Source organism: Varanus komodoensis, unplaced genomic scaffold (genome assembly GCF_004798865.1).
Source record: "Varanus komodoensis strain SLA01 unplaced genomic scaffold, ASM479886v1 scaffold20_1, whole genome shotgun sequence".
Taxonomy (NCBI): domain Eukaryota; kingdom Metazoa; phylum Chordata; class Lepidosauria; order Squamata; family Varanidae; genus Varanus; species Varanus komodoensis.
Genome location: NW_025335587.1, coordinates 9,388,743 through 9,407,155, shown reverse-complemented (window position 1 = coordinate 9,407,155; position 18,413 = coordinate 9,388,743). Strand labels below are relative to the sequence as shown.

The 18,413-nt window shown below is 38.1% G+C and overlaps 1 protein-coding gene across 6 annotated transcripts in view; it reads left to right on the top strand.

Annotated features, from left to right (window-relative positions):
• Positions 1–18,413, top strand: part of DOCK7 (dedicator of cytokinesis 7) — a 175,265-nt gene that overhangs the window by 40,488 nt on the left and 116,364 nt on the right. For all 6 annotated transcript variants that reach the window (XM_044430508.1, XM_044430507.1, XM_044430506.1 and 3 more), the window contains exons 9-14: positions 1,639–1,788; positions 5,078–5,158; positions 6,818–6,983; positions 8,199–8,341; positions 10,413–10,506; positions 12,563–12,725. In XM_044430508.1, the coding sequence (XP_044286443.1) occupies positions 1,639–1,788; positions 5,078–5,158; positions 6,818–6,983; positions 8,199–8,341; positions 10,413–10,506; positions 12,563–12,725 (797 nt within the window). The remainder of the gene's footprint in view (positions 1–1,638; positions 1,789–5,077; positions 5,159–6,817; positions 6,984–8,198; positions 8,342–10,412; positions 10,507–12,562; positions 12,726–18,413) is intronic.

Here is an 18,413-nt window from a genome sequence, read left to right as displayed (position 1 = left end):
CTGTCAAGAGATTGTCAGCTTGTGTCACAAGCTGTTATCAAAGATCAACCATAGCTAGTGTACCAGTCAAGGCTGAAAAAGGTATTCTTGACCATAACAGCTCCCAAGGAATCCAGGTCAATCCTCTGTCTAACATTACCTGTCAACTGATCAGGGGAAAGGCATCCAAAAGAGAGGGACCACCAGTTCTCAAGGCAATTGGCTCTCACTCATCAGCATCTTTATCCTTTAAGGATTATGCCTCAGTTAAAATCTTCTGTGACCGGTTTCTACTAATTGTAATCTATCTCTGTTCAGTTGCAAATTACATTCTATTGACATCTAGAGAAGAGGGAGATAAAAACAATAGTCTGTTCTCAAAGATCGTTTTTCAGGAATACATGATACATAGGTTAGGGAAAGAAAGATTTTGTGTAGCCACTGACAGAGGATTACAAAACACCATGGTGAGGGTGACGAGTGGAAATACAGACCCTTTGGCTGTACATGATGTTTGAGTATATCAGTTTTACAGCCATTTTTTGATCCTGAGACTAAGAATTTATTTAAAAAGAGGGTTAACATCCATCTGTCAGCAGCTACTTCTGGCACGGCCAGCCCAGTAAAACATTTTTAAACATTTTGAACTCAGATAAGTGTTTTAAACGGTTTACTGGGCTGGCCATGCTTGGAGCTGCTGCCAGCAGATGGATGTTTAGAAAATATGGGAAAAGACCAAATTGTATAAGTCTCAGGATTGCAATCCCTGCTCTGCCTTTTTTAAAAATTTATTCCATCTCTCCAGTATGTTTAACATTTGTAACTGATTTGGGTATTGCTTTATTCAGATTCCTCAGTTTTGTGTGGCTAAATAAAAATGGATTACAGTGTTTTGAAATAGACTGCCGTGTTACTTCATTCATGTTCTCTTGTCTCCTGTGACATTTATTTGAGCATACAATGTGCATAGGTAGATTTGCATGCAGGGAAACTGCTACAACAATTGTAGCATTCTAGCAGGCTTGCAAACTATATTTTGGCACAGTGTCAGCAACCATCTGTAAAAATGCTATCCGTGCAACCAGATGGAAAAATGATAGTATCCCACAAAATATTTTATTTTCCAAGCTGTCAGCTTGGTCCAGAGCATCCTATTTCCAATTCAGTGCAGTTTCTGCACATGCAAGAATGGTATATCCAGGAACCACTATATTTGATTATCCACTGGTCTCGTGGATTGGGTACAAATATCTGCAATAGCCTGTAAATGAAAACAATTGGATGCAGTGCTGGCTAGGTCACTTTGAACTTTCACAGTTATTTCCCAGTAACTAAAAATAACCAAATAGTTGTAGTGTTTGTGCTAATATGGCTTATTTGGAAAATTATACTCTTAATATTTTATATTTCGTGGTTTGATTTTAAATTGATACAAGAAATTTTTACACTCACATATATATGGTCTGATGTGTGCAATATAAAAAGTATTTCATCTTATTGACATCTCAGCCTCCTTGGTTTTTGTCTGCTATAAACAGTTACCTTATTTAGCATGCATCATGAACTGCTCTAATGTTTTTAAATGTTGTATTTAGTGAAGATCTCAGTGGCTTTACAAAAAATTAAAAAAATCTACAACTAGCTGGTACTTTCTTTTAGATTTCAGAGAATTTCTATTTTGATTTAAATTCGGAACAAATGAAAAACATGTTACGTCCTCATGTCCCACCTGCTGCCATAACTACGCTGGCCCGCTCAGCCATCTTTTCTATAACATACCCCTCTCAAGATGTCTTTCTGGTAATAAAGGTAAGATATTGCTTTCTCGTGTTTTTAGTATTATAGAGGAAGAAAATACTGATAGTGGCCAAACCATACAGTATACTAATCATGCAGTAACTGAGTCCAATGTGGTATCATGGATGGAGTGTTGGACTGGGAACCTGGGAGTTCTGGATTCTAGTCCCCATTCAGCCATGAAACTTACCAGGTGTTTTTGGGCCAGTTACTCACTCTCAGCCTAAACCACCTCGCAAGGTTTTTGTAAGGATAAAATGGAGCTATGTAAGCCACCTTGGTTTCTTCACAGGAGACAAATAGATGGGCTGTAAGTGCACTGTAATAGTTTATTATAGTGCAACTGTGCAGTCTTCCACTGATGGCAATGCATTTCAGGAAAAAATGGTCGTTGAATCAGCTGCTCTGGGAGTGTTCTCATCCTGATCCAAATTGGGGCAAAGGCTGTCAAGCTCAGTAATGCACTAAGCATTAGTACAATATGTTACTTGCCTCTAAGGCTTGTACACCAAAGCCCAGTGTTGTAACACAGTGTGTTATCAGCCCATGCAATTCATTTCTGCAGCACGTCAATATGACCCACTAACACAATATTTTAAATACATGGAGTTAGGTCCAGATTTAGTTGTAGTTAGACTAGGACTTGCTGGAATCATGGGACTTTAGTTAATAAAGTTCCTTCGGTTTCAGTGGATTGACATTCAGTATGAGTAAGCATTTAAAAAACAAACACTGCACAAATAAAATTAATGATTAATAAAAAGAGAGAATGAGAGCTTCAGTATATAATATATTTAAAATATGTAACTAATAGCTTGTAATGAGAGAGGGGGTTTGGCAAATCCAAGTAACTCTGAGAAGTTGTAGAGAGTCAGTCACCTTTGGTAAGGAGATCTGAGTGCTATTAGACAGAATGCAATGTTGGGAGTTTATTTTAAAAGTCATTGGAATATGTGATGACCCTATTAATAATATTTTAGTTATTGTTTTGTAACCCTATCCTCTTCCATAGTTGAGATTACACAAAAACCTACCTGCCCAAACTATCCTAAGAATGGGCAAGTTTCAGACCTTGATTCCCCTTTCTGTGAGGATGCACCATATGCAAAACTATAAACTGATTCAAATAAAAGAAACAAAATAGTTTGGCTAATTAGAACTGAACAACAAATAATATATTCCCATTATAGTATACCAGTACGGTAGGCAAATGTTAGAAATCCTTAAAAACATTTAATCTCTGTCCAAAAAAATTGCTGTCCGGTTGACAAGGCTTTCTTTCTTTCTTGCTTAGCCTTGGCACTGAACTCTTGAAGACAGTTATGACAGGAAGGCAATACCCTAGCCTGGGACATCACTTTGTAAACTGAGTTCTTGTGAAAGAGCTTCCTGATGCCTTGGGAAATCTGTTAAGATTGAGATTCACATTACATTGTCCCAAATTGCCCAGGCAAGAGGGAAGGCTCATTGACAGCAGCATTAGGAGGATATTCTGTTCTCAAATTTTGCACACGTCTCATTGCATAGTTCCTGAAGCCAGAATCTACATGTATTCACAGTAGTTGATTTTTACAAGGTGAAAGAGAAAAAAGATTAACACCATGCAGCTGAAACCACATCTTTTCACTAAAAGGGCTTGTGTTTGCACATTAATGCTTGTAAACCCAATGAGATGAGCCTATCTTGCAGCCATTTCTTGAAAATGGTAGTTAGATTGTACTCTGTGAGAAGGAAAAGGACATGAACAAGGTAAATAGCCAGAAAAAATAGCTTGTAGTATGTCACAGATGGGGGTTGCCACTTACGTAAATTCTGCATTCACCTCTTTTCCTGAGTTATGTTGCCTTAAACCTGTTTTTAGTATAATCTGGAACCAAATGAGATACTGGATAGCATGAGAATTTTTGTTGTAGATGTTTTGACTTCTAAAACCTGACTGTAGTAACACTGATCTAGTGCTGCATTCTTGCTCAATAGATTGTTGGTGCTGTTAGACTTGGCAGTACTATCTGTGCTTTTAATGCATGAGGGTAGGAAGGAACTGTCCCTATGGATAGATGGAGACAGCTTGGGCAGAACTCAGTCCCTACCCTTCTTAGAGATAATCAGTGTTAACTGCAGCTGAGCCTGCTGACCATTTGTTTGATATTTGGAGAATATGTGCAGGGGAGTTACTTTGCCTGTATATTTTCATATCTAGCAAAAAGTATACAGGCAAAATCCTATTTCCTTGGCCACATCACCTTGCTGGGTTGAGGTGACTGGATGTATTTGGTTGTAGGAACATGTGTGTTTTTCTCCTTCCTCCTTCAGCATGTTTAGTTTCTTCATCCACTGTGAGATATTGAACTGTTTGCAGAGTGGGATGAGAATTCCCCTTCTCCCTTTTATATCAGTTCCTTGGTTTTTTTGTGCCCTGCCCATCTTGTAAGAATGCTATTTTGACTCATGTCTGTTGAAAGGCAATCTCATTCTTAATGAGTGTCGCATTACTTTTAGCTGACAAACTGGATTGTGCAAACAAATCTTGGGAAGTGCAAATGCCAAAAGATAAGAAACAAGCCATCATCTCAAAGCCTCTATCTCCATGTTTTAAAATTTTCCTCTCAAAGAAAGACAACTACAGAAAAGCCTTCTCGAGGATTTATTTTTGTTCATCTTACCCCAAATGTTTAATGGTATGCAACCAAAGTTACTTGAAGGATCATCAGTAGGTCTGATGCAGCAGGACCCTTTCTGTCTGCTCCAGCATTCATTTCATATAGTAGTGTGCCAGCTGCCTGGGGGAAACCTGCAAATAGGAAGTGAGTGCAACAGCATCTTCGCAAATGTGTTCAGCGACTGGTACAAAGAGGAATACAACCTCCAGTACTGGCAGTATATAGCCATCAAGGCTAATAGTTTTTTATTACTTTTTCTCCATGAATGTGTCTAATTGCCTTTTAAAGTCATCAAGTTGGTGGTCATCACTCCATCTTGTGAAATCAAATATCACTTTTTCTATTTTTACTGCACTCTGTGTAAAAAAAAAAAAAAAATCATCCTTTTATTTGTACTGAATCGCCTACCATTCAACTTCATGGGATGACCCCAGCTTCTAGTATTATGAATGTTTTCTGTGCCTTGTACACACTTGACCAAAACCACTCTTTCTCTTTTATGTCTCCAGTTTATATGGCTGTCCACAAGAGGAAGATGTGGAATTTAAACTTCACATGTGTGTGTATTAGTTCAGTTGTTAATATGTTGTTTGTGCCTCCAGCATCACGCTTGCTTCTTTGTTTCCATCCCATCTCTGTAGTTGGAAAAGGTATTACAGCAAGGAGATATTGGGGAGTGTGCAGAGCCATATATGATTTTAAAAGAAGCAGATGCTGCAAAGGTAAGCCATTTGCATTTTTTAAATTAAATGCCAGGTGTCCTTTTTACAGAGTTGTGTTCATTTGCCAGTTTGGTGCAGTGAAGAGAGTATTGAGTCTGGCGGGAGGTCCATTTCATGGCCTGCATCCAGTGATGCTCATTCCACTGATTGAAAGCAACTACATGTGGATTTGGGCATATGGCAGTTTCTAAGAATCCCCCCTCTTCTCTGCACCTGTCCCATGGGTTTTCCATCTTTTCAGAGCAGATCTGGAGTGATGGAGGATGCAAGGGGAAAAGGAAAAATCACCAAAAATGGTCTTACTATTCCACTGGCATACACTTCCAGCAACATAATAACCATATATAGGATTGGATATAATCCCATATATACACCACCTGTTGTCTGGCCTTGGGTAAGACATTGGGCATGATGTCAAACCATGTGTGCTGAGGTGTGATCAGGTCTTTGGGTTGTATACTTCCTTCCCTTATTTGATTCATGCCTCCCTGTGCTTGATGCTACATAGTAAACCATGTGTTACATTTTCAGCCTATGGTTTGTGTTTGCCCTCCAGAGCAGAATTGTACATTACAGTCAAACTATAGTGTGAAATTCTTTTATCCCAAGGTTTAGTCATGTAGTTTCAAGCCATGTGATGTATGTCAAACCATGTGAACTGAGATAATGTGCAAGTTAAAATATAATGACCTTGGTCTAATAAATCATTGTTTATTAGGGAATAACTGTTGTGAATTTCCACTGCCTTCTCTTGAACACTGAAGCTGTAAAACTTCTAAATTAGTTTTCCTTATTATATCAACTTCAGTTTCATATATTTAGTTCAAGATTGAGCCCCATCTTTTCAGTTTGAATATAATGAGAAACTGGCTTAACAAACCATTTTCAAGGGTGGCATACAAGACAAGGGAGAAGAATTGATGTAGGAACAGTTGCCATTCTTGTTGAATAAACCATGGATTATTGTTTTTAAAAATGTTCCTTGTCTTTCCTCTGTATAGTTGTTGTGAGGATACATTTAGATACATTGTCATTTTTTTCTGAGCTTTTAGCAGAAGATTGTAAAGAATGCTAAATAAATAACAGTAATATCTGAACCTGCTTTGCTTTTTACCCTGCAGCAGCCTCCATTTGTTTGGCAGCAGCAAATTATTTCCCTGTAGCTAAATGCCGCTTGTAATTATTTAGCAAGATAGTTCAGGAATTCCCTTGAGTTCTATTACTGCCTCAATTGCAGATTCTGTGATTGTCACTTTCACCCACAGGCAGGGCCTTTTGTACAAGCAGACATATTTAAGCCATTTTAAGTGGGGGTGGGGGGTGGGGGTTAAGACTTTATTACATTATTCAGCAGAATAGTAGAAAAGGTCTTTAATTAGGGTAAGAACAGATCAAACACTTTAGCAAATTATAGCTGAGTTTTCTCCCCTTTCTCTAGCTGCCTACCAGGGATGATGATGATGATAACCTTTATTACTGATGAGTTTTAGCTGGTGAACATCCTTAAAACACTTACAGTTTTCTTATATTTTTGTTATACATAGTTGAACAATATCATTCTGTGGAAAACCGCAATTGAAATGTCGTTAATACTAGAAGGCAGCATTGATGTTTCAAAACTGTTTGCATTTTATGAGCTTGAGGTTTTTTCTTTTGCAGAATAAGGAAAAACTGGAAAAGCTGAAAAGCCAGTCAGAACAATTTTGCCAAAGACTTGGCAGGTATCGTATGCCTTTTGCCTGGACAGCCATTCATTTAATGAATATAGTCAGCAGTGCTGGAAGCTTGGAGAGAGACTCTGCAGAAATGGAAATTGCCACTGGAGGTAAGTGTCCAAATATGTTGAGTGCAACTTAATCTTGAAGCCAAAACTGCATATGGTATTGTTAATGCTTTTTAAAAGTAACCAAGTCAGACATGTTCCTCTAAGACCATGAATAACATCATTTATAGTTTGATCCTTAGGTTGTTCAGAAATGTGAAGTGTGGGACATGTGGGTAAACTGTATAGTGCTTCTTTGTCAAAATCTTCTGAAACATGGAAAGCTTTCTGTAGTTCCCTAGCATCTTAGCCTTCCTCATGTCAGGCACTTTCAAATGAGCCTACACTTCCTTTGTTCATTTCGGGGTGGTACAGTCTAATGATGTGCAAATTTGAAAAACACAAGATCATTGAAGTGCTCCAAATTGCCCCCAAAACTTGTTTCAACTTGTATCTATATCAGATTGCAAGATTTTCTTCCTTTGCCATCTCATATATGAGAGCCTTTTTGTGTGCAGTTCCCCATATTTGTCCTTCAAGTTGTGAGCATTTTTGAAATGGACCCCTTTTCTACCACTGATTTTTTGTGGGGGGTTGTTTGTGCCTTTTGTGCTTTACCTTTCAAGCCATCTTGTTATTTCCTTCTGTACCATCTAGAATCCCCTTCGTTAAGTTTAGATGGATTACTATCCTTTAACCCTATAAAGTTGTTCTTACGTTCTTTTGGATTGGGGCTGTTGCACAATATATAGCAGCTTGTTTTGCCTATTCTTTCCTTTGTTGACTCCTTGTAATATGAGTGAAATGAAAAGGACATGCCTGTAATAACAAAGAGGTTTATTTTTCAAGGATTTTACTCACAAACCATCTGTTATGCTTTACAAAACCAGGCTGCTAAGTATGTTAGTATGTTTGAGGCTGATTTTCCAAAGAGCTGGATTAATCACTGTGGACTGCACAGCTCATCTAAAACTGCTATTCAGCATGTCCCCCACCCCAAAGCTGTCAACTTTATCATTTTTTGTGGCTGGAGAAAAGCATAAATTTCCACTTGATAAAGACTTTTATAATAGGCTCAAGGCACTGGGGTGCGGTTGCTGTGAGAGGAGCAGAGAAATTTGGCCGTGCTTCATGATTTTCTAATGCCTCAGGAGTACGATTGTCTTGGCATAGCCACTTTATTCTATCTTGCTTTTCCTGTGATTTCAGACTAGTCTTAAAATAAATGTTGATTATTTGCCTTTTGTTTTTATTTTCCCTGTTTTCTTTTTTTTAAAGAACGCAAAGGATCTTGGTCAGAAAGAAGGAATTCTAGCATTGTTGGCAGGCGTTCTTTGGAAAGGGTCACTAGTGGGGATGAGGCCTGCAACCTGACTAATTTTAGACCAGCTACTCTCACAGTGACAAACTTCTTTAAACAGGTATTCAGTGGTTTACACTCATGCTGGCATTGTGTTACAGTCACGATTTTAGTTCATGCTTAATGGAGTCACCTGGACTTCTAGAAGGTGAATGTTCATGACTTGAACAAATAATCTCGGCCAAGCAGAGCTCCATTAGACCAGTCTAGAGCTTAATCATTGTCTGCATTGATACATAAATGTGGGTCAGCTTTGTTCTTCCATTTTGCCATTCTGGTCCATCCATTTCTTATCGTGCTGCCAAAATACAGAATGTGAGGTGGAACCATTTGCTGGTTCCACCATTTGCTGGGCTAACATAAATCATCCAAGGTAAGGTTAAAGAATGAGACCAATGTAACTGTTACTGTACTTCATAGGATTATACAGGGGAGCCGGTGTGCTGTGTAGTTAGATTTTTATTGTAGTGTTAAACTAGATCTGGAAAAAGCTGGGTTCAAATTTTCACTAGTATGTGTTTGCTGGGTAACATTGCCCCAGTCACTGTCTAAGCATAAACTACTTCAGAGAATTTTATAAATAATGGAAGGGAAAGAGAGTTTCCTTGAGCTGCATGGTAGAAAGGCAGGATACAAATATAGTCATAGCAATAACAAGTTTGGAAAGGAGAATCAAGAGTCTTTAGGCTGAGGCTAATGTAGGAGAATCAATACACAGTAGAAACACACAGTAGCTGTTTGGCATTAGATCTGAGTGGGAGAATAGGTGTGGAGCAGAACAGAAGTTCATGTCTAGAGACCTCACTTTCGAGTAAGTTAAGGTTTAGGAACATTACACAGGTACATGGTTTGTACCTCAAGGTGTGAGTTTCGACATACTTTGAACATACGGGATGCAGGCAAATCCAAGAACTAGGAGTCATTCGGAGATGTGAGTTGTAGTAATCTTTGTAGATATTATGCAGGATTTGGCTTGTTATGCATGCAGCAAGAAGCACTAAGGGGCAATTTCCCTGTAGGACTCCTTGTTGCAGTGGTAGTCACCATATCTGGGCCATGGTGGGGGTGCAGCACAGCTTCTAGCCATGTGCAAACCTGGTGAGGGTGGTTCATTGGGGTCATTAATAAGCAACCACTGTGACTGTAATGACTGCCACGTTCACAACCAAGTAAATATCTTGGCCTATAGACATGAAACATCTCAACTGATATTTCACTTCTCCTTGGTTTTCACAAGAAGGCAGATCAAGAGTTTTTGAAAAGAAGGACTTCACAAATGAATACCCATAAGAAGCATGGAAGAATTTGAACATGCGTATTTTCAACAGAAAATTGTGTTTTCTTTAGATGAAATTCAAAAGAGTTTCAAAAACCTTCTGTATTAGCTGTGAACCTGAGATTACTAATCAGTAGGCTATTTTAAAAGAGAGGTTATTTTGGCAATTGTTAAATAATGTAAAAATTTATTAAGACTATTTTTGCTGTTAGCTCGCCAGCTGCTAAAGACACTACATTTGACCTAAAATTATAATTCCCAATATGTTTAAATTGTATAGCATATTGAAAATCCAGTTTAATCATGTATATTTTTAGGTTCAGTCATGAATGAACCTAAACAAGAACCATGAATTATTTTTTCATTACTAGAAAATAGCTGTAAAAGTAATCACTTGAACAGAATAGAAACTGGAATTTTTCAAGTAGTGTGATGCAGTCTTATTTTGGGGAAGAAGAAAAGAACTAGATAAATCCACCTAACTCCCTGAAAATACTGATCCTTTATTATTTTTCATTAAGGTTGTCAGATTGACATGTATGCCAAAAGGAGTATCACACATTTTAAAAAGGCTGCATGGCTCTTCCACTTACAAACTTCTGGTAAATCATAGGGTTGGAAGGTACCCCAGAGATCATCAAATCCAAGAATTCATACTCTTACTATGAATATAGCATAACTGAAAGAGTGAGTTCATCTCAATCATAACATGTAAATGCTTTTTTTTTTTAATAATGAGGGCAGTTCTTCAAAAACTTGGAATATAAAGATGGGTGATAAGAAAAAGGAGAGCTTCTCCCACCTCCCAAAACACAGTTGGAAATTGTTGGTTGCTTTTATTTTTGATTCATACCAGGAAGGCGATCGTCTGAGTGATGAAGACTTGTACAAGTTTCTTGCTGATATGAGAAGGCCATCTTCTGTTTTACGGAGGCTTAGATCCATCACAGGTATTTTCAGTGATCTTGCCAAAAACAAAACAAAAAAACCAAAACAAAAACAAAAAACAAAACCTGAAATCTTTTCTAGGTCAGTAGTTGTTGACACCTTGTCCACTTCCGTATAGGCCTGAGATTGGCTGCTAGGTTGGTTGTTCATCTCACATGTTTTATCAGAATGAAAGGATTATTTTGGAAGATTTGATGTAAACTAGGCCTGATACCAGTGAAGTGGTAGAACAGCAAAGAGGGAACAAGTAACAGGAGTAAAAGGCAGAAGAAGTAGCAGTTTATGAATTGTAGCGGTAGAAAAGTTGAGCTGAATTAAGGTGTTTATATACAAGGACTCGTAGGAGTCCTAGGCAATCAGAAGATTGAGACATCAGGGGTACGAAAGATCCTAGAAAGGCAGATGAATTTGGGGAACTTTATTGCTTCACACACTGTTTTTTGGACCTAAAGGATTCAGATTTCTCTCCCAAAGGTGTGGGTCAGATGGGCCTTGTGAAGCCTTCATAGTATTTATTTTGTTTATTTATTTGGGATATTTCTAGACTGTCCATCACTCTGCATCTCTGGATGGCTCACAGCAACTATTAGTACCAACTATTCTTTTCTTTAAGCAAGAAAGAACACTTCAGTTGGCATTTCTGAAATTGCGTGGTGTTATCTGGATAGGAATTACTAATATCTATGTTCCCTGTAGTTCTCTTGAAACATTCTTAATCTTTGAAATAAGTCCCAGCAATGATTGGCTCATAAGCTTATTTACCAGTTGGTCTTGTACAAACAGGATGTTGACCTAGGGAAGTTATTTTTCTTACCCTTTTAGTCTTGGCATCTAGCCTTGAGGAGTGATAAGCTTTCAAAACGGAGATTATCTGCTTCCTTAGACTTTGGAATTCTACCAGCTTCCTAAAAGGCAAGCCTCTAGGGCAGGGATGGGCAACTTGTAGCCTTCCACATGTTTTGGTTTCTATCACTGGCTTTGCTGCCTAGGGCTGACAGGAATTATAGGCCAAAACATCTGGAAGGCTTTAACTTGCCCACCCTTATAAAATACAGTGGTCGCATGCCCAAGAGTTTCAAGGCATCAAAAGGCAGGATAAACCAAGCCCCAATAAATACACTAGCAAATGTTCTTTTAGAATACGTAATTTTCAAAAGCACAAATTTTAAAGCTACCTTATTTTTAAAAAAGCTAAAATGAAAGTGCATAAACTTGTTTTCATAATTTGTTTACCCTTTGCTGATGCAGAGCCTTGTTAACCATCAGAAGTTGCATCATTTATAGCTTAGGTTTTAGGTTATAGTGAAGTGCCTTTGTGATTCAAGTATACAAAAATATATATCTTGATGCAAGTATATTGACTCTACTTGAGGAAAGTAAGCATAAAAACTCATTTCTAATTGCAAACACCAGACTTCAATCAATTGCCTTTTCCCTATCTCTTATTCCTCAATGGGGAAAGTTGACTAAGGTTTCCTGAACCATTATGAATTTTATTTCCATGAGTGTGGACATGGAAGTTAATTTTCATGGAAGTTAATTTCCTCAGGACATTGAATCCCATTAGTATTCTAATACTGGGTAAACAATGTGGGTTTACCCTGGGTAAAATTGGTTTTTCCACAATCTCAGAGATTCAAAAAACATTTTTTGTTGTCACTTAAAATGGTGCCATCAGAGAGTTAAATGAAAGGTGGCTGTCCAGTAGGACACATCAGTTGACAGCTGACCAACACTGCTCAGAGTCCCTGATCAGGTAAAATTCTAGACAAAGAAGAAAGCTGGCAGTTGCATTGACTTTATATTCTATTGGGCTTATTACTGAGAAAAATGGTTTGCCTTAAACAAACAGGACATTTGAATGCATTAATGTCACTGTAACTTATCTCTGCATACCTATAGAAAGAGATGTTAATAAGTGATTGCTAAAATGGGATGAAAGAACCTTTTTTTTTAAGCTTCCTTACCTGGTCACCTGGCAGTGAGTCTTGTTCATCACTGACAACCAGACAAGTGGACATTTGTAAGTTTGATCATACTACTTTTTCCTCCACATAGCTCAGTTGAAAATAGATATTTCTCCAGCCCCAGAGAACCCACATTACTGTCTAACTCCAGAGCTGCTTCAAGTGAAACTTTACCCTGATAGCAGAGTTCGACCAACAAGAGAGATCCTGGAGTTTTCTGCAAGGGATGTATATGTTCCAAACACAACATACAGGTAAGAATAAAAGGTGTATTTCAAAATAGTGCATGTGACCCTTCTTTATCCAGATGTAATTAATGAAGCAAATTACACAGCGCTTGGTGAGTGAGGATAATGATCCTTGCAGTAATTAGCTGATTGCTCAGCCACCAGAAAATTGAAGGGTGGTGATTCCAAGTTCCAGCATGCAAAACACAATGCCCTGCTATTTCATCTTCCCTCATTCAGATAAAAGTAGTGGAGAAACACAGGAAGGTGACACGTGGAAGATGTTTGAGGTTGGGACCCCTGTACAATTCTGGGGAAAAGGGTAGGAGGCCTGCAGAAATAAAATCTTATCTGAAAGTACTTTGAAGGGGAAACATTCAAATCCTTTGTTTGTTTGTATTGTTATTTATTATTTCATTGTATATATTGTCCTGTAGCTGAAGCTTTCAAGGTAGCATGCGCAGTAAAAACAAGTACAACAGAACCAATGATGAAACACATCAAAATAATTTTAAACATTTTATAAGCAGCAACAATACTTTAAAATAATGCATCATAATATTCTCTGGGTTTCATTTTCAGGTTCTATTGAAGCTGCTTTTAGTCCATATTCAGAACATAGGACATATTTATAACATAGTTAATATCGGAATGGTTACAGTCTGGTGGAAAAAATGTTTGTTTTTTTACTCATAACCTTTCTTTCTACCAAGAAAAACAGCATACAAATTAGATTTTCTCTCTTAGTTTCCAGTTCATATTTATAATAACCTTTTCCTAGGACTCTAATATTTGATCTATATTTTGATTCTATAATTTAGTGCTTAAAATTATAATCAACATCTTAACGACTAAATATAATTAAAGATTCTTCCATTTTTAGTCATCCTCCCTATTCCATTTTACCCTTTTATAATCCCCTCCTTGTGTGGCTGTGGCAAGTGCTATCTTGTACATGTTTACCTGCAAGTAGCCCCTCTGAAGTATCCTTGTACTTGATGGTCTTTTCTAGTTCCTCCTTGTTGCTCTTTCAAATCTTAGTCTTCTTTGAATTTCTTGGTTGCATTTGAACTGATGATTGGGCCATAGTATTGCCAGATCCTTCACAATTTCAGTTTCTTCAATGTTAACATTGAAGTTGTGTAATTCTGCTGTAGTTGTGAATTTTGTTCTCTTAATGTTCAGCCTTTGTACTGGGCCAAAAATAGGCTCATTCAATTAAGCTGAAGACTGACATTTCTGTCGTATTTGGTTTTACGTATGGATTCAAATTATTTAGATAGATAAAATATCGTAAGAGCTATCTTTGAAAAAACTGTATTTAGTAATCAGATATGAAAAGCTGAAACTTCCCTCTTTAAACCATGCCTCTTCTTCTGGGAGGGAGGGAGGCCAAATTTTTTGTATATCAAGGAGAAATGTAATCACCTTCAAAGCCAAATCAGAAAGAGTTTAGAAGGTAATTGGATGTCTCTTTTCAACTATGTATATTTTTAGGGATTAGGGTAGAGGGATAATAATTGTGGCCAGCCAAGCATCAGGGAATCAGCAATAAATCAAGGCAGGTAAAAGTATTAGCAAGGACATTGTGTTACCAAATCTGTGTTCTATAATTTGGATGCTAAAGATTTGGCGTTTGTTAGGAGAAGTGGTGGGCCATTGAAGGTAGGGAAAAAATCTAAAAACTATTGCTGCAGACACTAACGTAGATAATTAATTTGTATTATTGAAGAACAAAAATGTCCTGAGCAACCTTAGAAACATCAGTTTGCTAATGTTGTAATAATATCTAGATGGAGAATCACAAGAACAGAGAAATGATGTGCAGTAATGTGTTTGTTTATTTAGTAAATGTCATTGAGCCAAGTAGAGGATCAGCTTCAAAAGGTATGAAAGATTGTTTTCTCAGTGATGCAGTGGGTCATGTGAACACCAGAAGGCTCAGGACTGGATTTTTAAGATGTCAACATACTTTTTTTTCACAGTGCCCTGATTATATTTGAAATGATTCCAGAGGATGCATGGCAATATACGTGGCAGATGTTAATGTAACATTAATTATCACACTATGTGCAACGTGATATTTGCATAATATCAGTCTTGGTTTTTTCTTTTTAACCCAGCATCCTCTGATGTTATTTTGAGGTTCTAAGCATATTGATTCACTGTCCCCTACACACGCTTGCTTGCTATCTCTCTCTCTGTCTCTGTTTTTCACATGCGTGCGCGCACACACACACACACACACACACACAGAGAGAGAGAGAGAGAGAGAGAGAGAGACATTCTGTCCTACTAGTAATGCGATTTTGGAGCAGGCCATAAAAATCCTTAAATGTTGATGCTGTGCAATGTCAGTTCAGGAAATGAATACATTTTTGTTTGGTGGATCCTGTCCCCCTCTGGTGGGATCTTCTCTTGCTCTAATCTTACTCACATTTCTGTAGACTATGGAATACCTCAAAGGAGCATGCTGTTGGAAGTTGAGTGGTGTGCTGAGGATTTTCATAGCAGAGTCCCAAACTGGGAGTAATTTGTATTTCTTTTTGCTAGTAATATTCATGAGCAGCTATTAGTTTTTGCTGTGTTCCCAGCTTACACTGATGTATTATGTTTAATAGGAAATATTAGCTAGATATCAAACAATACTTCAAAGTATTGTTTATTGAATATTATCTTAGCACAATTACATTAACTATTCATTTCATTTCCTTCCGTCCTTCCTTCCTTCCTTCCTTCCTTCCTTCCTTCCTTCCTTACAATATTCATATACTGCTCCACGTTGGTTCTAGAGCAATGAACAGGACAAATTTAAAATATAATAAAAACAGTTCCTTAACCACATTAAATAACATTAGGACTGTGTTCCTGAAGTCATCTGAAAAGTATTTACTTGTCTTAGAGTTACGTTTATATCTGGCTAATCATGCAAAGAAATAAACATTGATATTGAAACCTTAATGGGCTCTTATGTTCACACATTAGAAACATAACATTAAAACAGTTGTAAACTACTCATTTAAACAGTGGATCGATTTGCTGATGCTGAGAAATAAGCTTAGCTACATTCACCCCAGTAAGCAAGTCCCATTGAACCAATCTTAGTGCTTTACAGCTGGATTTGGGGGGATTGCCAGCTTTCACAGAGTAGGAAGCTGTTTCATTAATGAACGTAAATGCAGATTTAAGCTGGCTTAATTGAATATTTGTTTTTGTGTATGGTATCTTCCAGATGGTTGTATTTGTTCACTTGATACAAAGCCACATCAAGCAAGGCTTTGGTTTCCTCAAAATCCCCAGTAGCCTGACTTTTTTCTGGAAGCCATGAGGAAAAAAGCCTTCTGATATTAATATGGTTCACTATAAAATGAGTTATACTCATATTAACTATGCAAATGAGACAGAGTCACAAGAATCATAACTCCTGCCATAAACAAAATTTGACACCTATTTTGAACAATTTCAGTTCTATGTGTAGGATGCTTAGAAAAAGTCACTTCATTTTTCTTTCAAGTTAGTATCTGGCAGACTGTTTTACTATGCGTATCTGTATGTTTTTACACTGTCACCAAGCATTATTCAAAACATTAAAAATCACATTGTTGCTTTATAATGAATTATCTACATTATTCATAATTGAAATATATGAAATAGTAAGCAAAAATGGGAGGCTGATGATGTGAAAGCAGTATCAGTCTGCCCCACTAAAAAAGTCGAAACAGCTACCACTACAAAAGAAATGTTTGCTGATAGGACAATGGGGAGGAGGTGATCAAGAGAGCCTAGTGTGTCTGTGCACTTTGTACTTAGTCACACACATCTCTGACCAACGGAATTCAGCCTTCCCAGTTTTCCTAGAAGAGTGAATGGCAGACATTCTTTATATAGAAGACTTTATGGTAGCTAGAGTGAGTGCACTGGAAGAAAATTGGATTTCCTGCCTCACCTGAACTTTATTTTGTACCATTTATTTTACTGGGAGCCCTTGACTGATCTAGGAAGAAGTAAACTTGCTGTAAAAAAGTTACAGTTGGAGTGCAGCAAAAGGCCCTTGTCTGTTCTCTTTCTTATGAGTGACTTCAGATTTCTAGCAGAGGGACAAGCTTTGCTCACTTTAAACTGTATCTCATATTGCATTTCTTACTTATTTAATAGACTTCTGTGAAAGACATTGGCTCATTAAGAAATGATAACATGTTCATCTGAATGGGGTGATTAGGAAAGGCAAAGCCAGGATCCCCAGTAACAGGTTTGATCTCTGTCCTGACCATGCCTAGAAAAGCAGTTGCTTGTTTTTGGCCACAAACGTGCATTGGCACCATTCTTCTAAAGTTACAGGCTGAACTGAGCAAACCAGATGGTATGATAGTGACCTGTTATCCTTGGCTGATCCTTTCTTGCTGCCCATACTGCAGGACAAAGTTTTGCTTCTGTGACATGTTTCTTTCAGTTGGCATGATTTTCTTTGTGTTCCTATAGCAAAGCCCAGTTCCCAGACAGGTCTGCCACTGAGAGAAAGGACACAAGTCATTTGCTAACATGATGTGCCAAGCCATTCAGTGAATATACTACGTGGTGTACCTGATCCTGGATTGTTCTCCCCTCCTTTCTGCTCTGTTCTTCAGCCGGTATTCAGTTGTTCTTTGCTAAACAGTTCATCTCACTTCCCACTATCCTGCTCCAATTGCTATCCCTTTTTCCTGCTTTTCCTCCCAGAATCTCAAAATTGCACTTGGGGTCATTTTAAAAAATTGTTTTTAAAATTAGTATTATCAATTTTGGTCTGCCACAAGTGCATTGTTATGGCTGTCCAATATCTTTACTGGTCAATCCATTATAGGTTTCATCTGTCAAAGGGAGCAGCAGAGAAGACCAAATAATATACATGGAAATTGATAAAGCCAGACTTTATATATGCTAAGTGATGCATAGTTGCTGAGGGTCAGTGGAAAACATGGTTAGACAATATTTCCTTTTAGCAATGTGCTCCTTTGGATTTGAACTATTGAATTGATACTTCACCTTTCTTATGCTAGCCTACCTCTTTCCTTCTTCATGGGGGACATACATGCAAGCAGAATGACTGGGTAGTAAATTGAGGCAAAATTTGTACATCTAGAGTAACTACTGCACGTGGACAAATTTCTTTTCTGTTTACTTCCCAGCCATTCATTTTTCATATATTTTCAGTCCAAAAATTGTGCAAGTAGCCCCATTATTTTAAAGTAAAATAGAACATAACCCTGGGTATTTTTTTGTTTTTGCTTTTTGCCTTTTGCCCTTACCTGTCTGGGGATTTGGGCCAGGAAGGGACAGGAGGGCCTCTGAGGTGAATGACTGACTTAGGGTGTGGTGCCAGAAGGAACGCTTCGGGTTCCTTGACCACGGCACTCGTTTTCTTGCCAGTGGACTTCTGGCAAGGGACAGGTTACACCTCACGAGGATCGGGAAAAGGTCCTTTGGAAATGCTCTAGCGAGCTTCGTCCGGAATACTTTAAACTGAGCCGGGGGGTGGTTCAGACCCCCCAGTAACGTGTCTGCACTGGACAAGTGTGGGGGGAGGATCAGGGCTCTGGGAGCAAGGTTTTAGAGATACTGCAGGGACTGACAGGACTCCTACAGAGATGGGCCAGTTGGGCAGGATGGGAGGAAGGAGGAGGCTGGGAACTCCAGGGAAAGGAAGCGGTGGGAAGGAGTTGAGGTGCATGTACACCA